Source organism: Carassius auratus, chromosome 47, assembly GCF_003368295.1.
Source record: "Carassius auratus strain Wakin chromosome 47, ASM336829v1, whole genome shotgun sequence".
NCBI lineage: Eukaryota > Metazoa > Chordata > Actinopteri > Cypriniformes > Cyprinidae > Carassius > Carassius auratus.
Window position 1 is genome coordinate 8913464 of NC_039289.1, and position 6808 is coordinate 8920271.

Sequence of the window (6808 nt, forward strand, 5' to 3'; positions counted from 1 at the left end):
CATGAAGAACACTGACAGCTGTAGAGAGAACATCAACCAAATTAAGGTGACTTCTAGCAAGAGCACATCCTCAGACATTTTTTTTAACTTAAGATGAATTTTTTTTTTTTTTTTTTTTTTGTGGGAAGGTAAACAAAGATACTCTGAAAGCAGAAATATCTGTTCTGGATTGCAAGTATAGTTTTAATAATTCTAATTGAGAGAGATTTTCCACATAGCTGTAACAATAACAATACAAAGGAATACTGAAATTGGAAACACGTATATAGTGTTATCATCCAGCTAATAAACAATAAAACTTCAACAGCCAATCAAAATCCACCTGACTTTAAATAGCTAATATAGTTAAATAGTTATCGTTCATGTTGTGATCAGGCCTTTAATCTATACCCAACACATTTTTTGTCAATGAAATTTGCTTTTCACTCAAGTAGGAGGCACCACAGTCAGCTAAACCACAGCAAACCTACTGCTGCTCCTCCTTCTCCAAAACCCTCCAAACCTCCTTCCTCACCTCCTGCCCCCAAACCCTCCAAACCTCCCTCCTCTCCTCTTGCTCCAAAACCCTCCAAACCTCCTTCCTCTCCTCCTGCCCCCAAACCCTCCAAACCTCCCTCCACTCCTCTTGCTCCAAAACCCTCCAAAGCTCCTTCCTCGCCCCCTGCCCCAAAATCCTCCAAACCTCCCATTTCTCCTCCTGCTCCAAAACCCTCCCAACCTACTGCCGCTCCTCCTGCATCAAAACCATCCAAACCTCCTTCTCCAAAACCCTCAAAACTGCCTCTCCTCCTGCCCCCAAACCCTCCAAACCTGCCTCTCCTCCTGGCCCCAAACCGTCTAAACCTGCCTCTCCTCCTGCCTCTTGTCCCTAAACCCTCCAAACCTGCCTCTCCTCCTGGCCCCAAACCGTCTAAACCTGCCTCTCCTCCTGCCTCTTGTCCCTAAACCCTCCAAACCTGCCTCTCCTCCTGGCCCCAAACCGTCTAAACCTGCCTCTCCTCCTGCCTCTTGTCCCTAAACCCTCCAAACCTGCCGCTCCTCCTGCCCCCAAACCCTCCAAACCTGCCTCTCCTCCTGCTCCCAAACCTTCCAAACCTGCCTCTCCTCCTGCCTCCTGTCCCTAAACCCTCCAAACCTGCCGCTCCTCCTGCTCCAAAATCCCCTAAACCTACTGCTGCTCCTCCTGCTCTAAAACGCTCCAAACCTACTGCTGCTCCTGCCCCCAAACCCTCCAAACCTGCCTCTCCTCCTGCCCCCAAACCCTCCAAACATGCCTCTCTTTCTGCCCCCAAACACTCCAAACCTGCCTCTACTCCTGCCCCCAAACCCTCCTTACCTCCTGCCTTTCTTCCTGCTCCAAAACCCTCCAAACCGCTTGCCACTCCTCGTGCTCTAAATCGCTCCAAACCAACTGCTGCTCCTGCTCCCAAACCCTCCAAACCTACTGCCTCTCCTCCTGCCCCCAAACCCTCCAAACCTACTGCCTCTCCTCCTGCCCCCAAACCCTCGAAACCTGCCTCTCCTCCTGCCCCCAAACCTTCCAAACCTGCCTCTCCTCCTGCCTCTTGTCCCCAAACCCTCCAAACCTGCTGCTCCTCCTGCTCCAAAACCCCCTAAACCTACTGCTGCTCCTCCTGCTTTAAAACGCTCCGAACCTACTGCTGCTCCTGCTCCCAAACCCTCCAAACCTGCCTTTCATCTTCCCCCAAACCCTCTTCTCCTCCTGCCCCCAAACCCTCCAAACCTCCTGCTTCTCTTCCTGCCCCAAAACCCTCCAAACCTACTGCCTCTCCTCCTGCCCCCAAACCCTCCAAACTTACTGCCTCTCCTCCTGCCCCCAAACCCTCCAAACTTACTGCCTCTCCTCCTGCCCCCAAACCCTCCAAACCTGCCTCTGCTCCAAAACCATTAAGTTTTTTTTATTTTTTTTATTCCAGATGTTTTTAGTGTTTTTTCTTTGGAGATAATAAAAAAAAAATGTTTGTATTGGCTTATTTAAAACATCTGAGAGTTGACATATTACAACTCTCACGGATACATTTACTTTCTGTTCATCAGTGTCTAATTGCCAAATAAGGTCCTACTGGAAAATCCAGCTTAGGGTAATGGCTGTGTTTTGGAACATGCTGATTTCTAGCTGGTCCAAGCTGGCATAAAACAACTGGTCACACCAGTTCAGAGGGTTCATGCTGGTTTTTGGGGCACAGATGCTTAAACCCTGCATTCATCTACACACTCTTAGTTTAGCTATATGGACTTCAGACAGAATACCTTTTTAGCCCAAATAAGAAATGTTAGGACATTGCTATGCAATTGCTAAAATATTTTAGTTGGTTGACAGCATGTTTCTGTTTGCTGATAGGGTGTTCTAGGTTGCTTTGAGGGTGTTGCTAGTGTGTTCTGGCTGGTCGCCACTCACACGCTTTGGGTGGTTGTTAACAAATTTCTATTTGGTTGCTGTATTCTGTGTGGTTTCTTGGACTTTGCTAGATGGATGCTAGTGTATTTCTTATTGGTTCCATGGCTAGTTTTTAAGTTGTTGCTAGGCTGTTCTGGGTGGTTTTCAGTACATTCTTATGGAATTAAAAAAATGTATTCTGGTGGTTATTAGCACATTGCTATTTGGTAGCTGTTTTGGGTGGTAAAATTTGTAAGTCTGTTTATTAGCATGCTATGAGACTGCTTTCATCTGTTTGAGCCCCAGTGGTTTCTAGTTTCTGAGTCACTTTTCTTAAGTTAGTTTAAAATGAATGTTGTTGGAGATTATTTAATACTATTTATTTTGTGGTGATTTTTTTTTAACTCTACACAAATATAATATATACATGCATTCCCAGGAATGGTTGGAACATAGTTCTGTAGAGGAAACACATTAACGCTTTGCTGACTCAACCAGAGTCACCCATTTTTGTTGGCTTTGAAACGGTGGATGAGAGACTGTGAGAGAGTGTAAATGTGGTTAACATATCAAACAGCAGGGTACAACTTCCCCTGGGCTTACATCAACAGATTTATGCTGGATCAGTTTAAATCTGTGTTGAAGCCAGCTAAACTTTCAAAACAGAAGATTTTGGAAATTTGGTTTAAGATTTCTCAATGCTAATGCCTTTCAGACTCTAACTCATCCCAGACTGTATTTCAGTATTTCAAGTTAGTATTACATTAGTTTCTATCTAAATAAAACTTTGCAAACCACTTTCATAACACTTTCGATGGATCAAACATTTGAATCTGTCTCTTTTTTACCTTACATAAACCTATCATAGTGCTTAAGAAGATTTTGAATATTGTTCACTGGTAATATTTACTTTAGAGATATGTTTCACACAAAAATGAAAATTTGTTTAAAAATGACTCGCCCTCGGGCCATCCAAGATGTAGCTGATTTTATTTCTTCATTCGATATGATTTGGAGAAATTTAGCATTAGATCACTTGCTCATCAGTAAATCCTCTGCAGTGAATGGGTGCCTCAGAATGAGAGTACAAACAACTGATAAAAACACAAGGATCCAAAAGTATTAGACACCACTCCAGTCCATCAATTTACGTCTTCTGATTTGAAAAGCTGCATTTTTGTGATAAAGAATCGTCCATCATGACGTTTTTAGCTTTAAATAGTTGATTCCACGATCCATAATATTGCTTGCTCTATTGAAAATGTAATCTTGCCTGAATTAGGAGAGAAATATACAAAGATTAAGCACCATTTACAAGCGAAAACGGTCCAAACAGTTCTGAACAAATATGTAAGTGAATTTTGATGTGAGAGGTTTTTGATTTGAATTTTATTATGGACTTGTATTTTGGCTGGAAGTAACAGCTCAACAGTAATATGCCTTCATGATGGATTTGTTTCTCACAAACAAGCAGCTTTTCACTTCACAAGACATCAACTGATGCACCAATTCACTGCAGTAAACCCATTTTTGAGCAAGTGATGTAATGCAACATTTTAGATAATCTGTTCTGATCTACATTTTGGATGGCCTGATGATGAGTAAATTTTCAGCAAATTTAGTTTTTTTTTTTGGTAAACTGTTCCTTTAATGGTGCTTTTAGTCATTTTTGGCTTGGTGCCACAAGGTCACCATTCACTTTTTTAAAAGGTAAAGAGCAGCATGAACTTTCTGCTAAATATGTCCTTTTGTTTTCCACAGAAGACAAAGTCATAGAGGTTTGGAATAACATAAGGGTCAGTAAACAATGAGAGAATTTAATATATTTGCATGTACTGTACCTTTAAGAGGATAGAATGTGAATGTATAGTTTGTCTGCTTTTTACAGACAGACATTGGGGCAGTCTTTGCAAGGTAGACCAAGAAAAGACTTTTACACATTTAAGTGAATGATGCCTGCTAAAGCTTCCCAGCTGTACCAACAAGCAGTTTCCTGTGTCCAGACTCATCAAAGGCCTAATAGAGAGACAGGACAGTGAGAACACACTGGCATTAAATCACACACTACTATAACCAACATGGTGTAGTCTTTGCAAGCTATCTCTCTGGCCAATGTCTCAATCAAAAGCAAACTCTAATGTGACACGAGTGACCTCATGGTTGAGATGGATACATTTCGTTCTCTTTGCTTTCACGAGCGCAGCCATCTGCTGTTCACTCTCTGATTTCATCAATGGAAAATGGAGACAGAGCCGGCTAAAAGGTGAATTCCCATCTTTGCACCTGTCAAGTGTATACCGGGGTTTATGACAGGTCTTGAGGGTCAGTCTGGGGCGAAAGCTCACATAAATCAACCATATGAAAATGTACTCCTTGTCCATCGGGATATTAATTTACATTCTACCGAACCTGATAAATATCTGACCAAACAAATACGTTCTTGAAACTTGGTCATTGTTGGACTTAGTGAGCTGATGGACCTTTTCGACTTGTGTAATTTTAGCTCACTTGTCAGTTAAACCTGAAACTATTTAGTTCAATGACAAAGATAAATAAACGGAGGAATCGTGCGATTGCGAACAACCACGTACTCTCATATCTTTAATGGTCTGTTTTGGTCTGCAGTAGTACTTAATTTTGGCCAAGCTAGTACAGTGCGCTGTTAGCATGCTAGGACCTCATGAAAACCTATTATAATGATGATAAATGCATTGAGCTGGAAGCCACATATATTGGTTTAAGAGATTAGCTCCTGTTTTCGTAGCATTAGTGGTGAGTCCTCAGACAAGGCCAGCACAGAAAGCCAGGTGTCATCCTGTCCAATGGATACCACCCAGTCTCATTTAAAATCCATTGCGCCATTAAAACTAACTCCTTTATTACGGAGGCGACTAGCTCAGTGTTGGTCCTTGATAATAAGCCATGGACTGTGATTTCCTTCCAGCCCAAATAAAGCATGTTCCTTTGTTTTGGCTAGCAAGACAGAAAGGTGCTTGTATTAGAACAACCCCAGCTTTGATCTCTTTCACACACTGATCCTTTAATTGTAGTCATTGCTCTCAAGGATTTCACATTCTTATGTTCGTTATCCAAACCTCACTGGAACGCTATTAGTGCATTTCCCATTACCACCACTAGAGGTCAGTGTGGCTCCAGAAGGCACATGGGTAAACTTCTGATAATTCAGCCAAGATTTAGCTAGCTAGCATTGCTCTGTTAGTACCAGGTAGCAAAATGTATTCTGGGTAAGTACATTTTTTGGGGGAATTAACTTCTGCTGATTGTATTTATGCTTCCTAATAAGCTCATATCTTAATAAACAAAATGTCTAATCATAAACTTGTTGGTCATAGAGCTTATTTTCTTCAATAATTAAAATTAACGTGAAAAAAATATTTGTTGAGGGAGCCAGAGTGATTCTGGTTCGGCCTACAAAAAACATCAGAAGTGAGCATTCATTGTGTTTTAAATCATCCAGTTTAAATCTTTTGAATCTGTCCACTAAAACGATTTGTTCAGATTTTTTCTGGAGAGTACATTGTTACACCAACAGGGGGCGACAACATTGACTGTTTTTGTCTGTTATGAGTGATTCACTGAATCATTCTCATCTGGTTCATACAAAATTGATTGAACCAAGTCTAAAAGTTGTACAAGTCTACTAATAAAACTCCAGAAAGAGAGTTTAAGTATTATAAGCATGAAAACAAAACAGATTTATAATTTCCCTCTCCTATTTTGAGTTTGCTTGTTCACTTTTCTCTACAGCATATCCTTGATTTGTTCACTTGAAAGATTTGTTTAAATCAGCGGCATCATTACAGATGTCAAATGTGCATTTACCCTGTTGTTCTGCAATGCCCTAGCAGAGGCAGTCACTTTATCCCAGTCATACCACTGCAAAAGACTGCCAGTCTCTTCATGTAATGTTTGTTGGTTTGGTTTGGAGACAATCTATGGTCATCTCTCGAAGTCAAGAAATATCTCATGGAAGTGTATTAGCGGCAGTCGTGTGAAGTTTGGCCTGGCGGCGTGAAGCATGCATAGCTGGTTCTATGAGTAAGCAAAGTGTAAAACCAGCCACGCAGATGGTCCTGCCAGCCGTGATACAATCCCAAAAATGAAAGCCCTGGTTTTGAGAGGCTGTCTGACAGCATAATTTGATGATCTTCTAAAGTCTCAATGGACTTCTGATCATTTTAGTGAACCAAACACTGCTGGATTTGCATTGAGAAAACATTTAAGGAGTATGCCACCCCCCAAAATAAAGACTGAATTTGCTAAAAATCTGTATCATGAAAGTGGTGCATACAACTTTAGCACTATATTCAAAGACTTCTGAAGTCCTATAATAGATTTGAGTGAGAAACAGAGCAAAATTTAAGTTCTGATTCACCAATTCCCTTCCAG

The 6808-nt window shown here is 41.4% G+C and overlaps 1 protein-coding gene across 1 annotated transcript; it reads left to right on the top strand.

Moving 5' to 3' along the window:
* Positions 1–1023: 1023 nt before the first annotated feature.
* LOC113064554 (extensin-like) lies at positions 1024–1760 on the top strand (the record flags this gene model as incomplete). Its single annotated transcript, XM_026235407.1, has 1 exon — positions 1024–1760. A coding segment is annotated over one exon (594 nt), but the record flags the coding sequence as incomplete, so codon positions are not given.
* Between the last annotated feature and the right edge of the window lie 5048 nt (positions 1761–6808).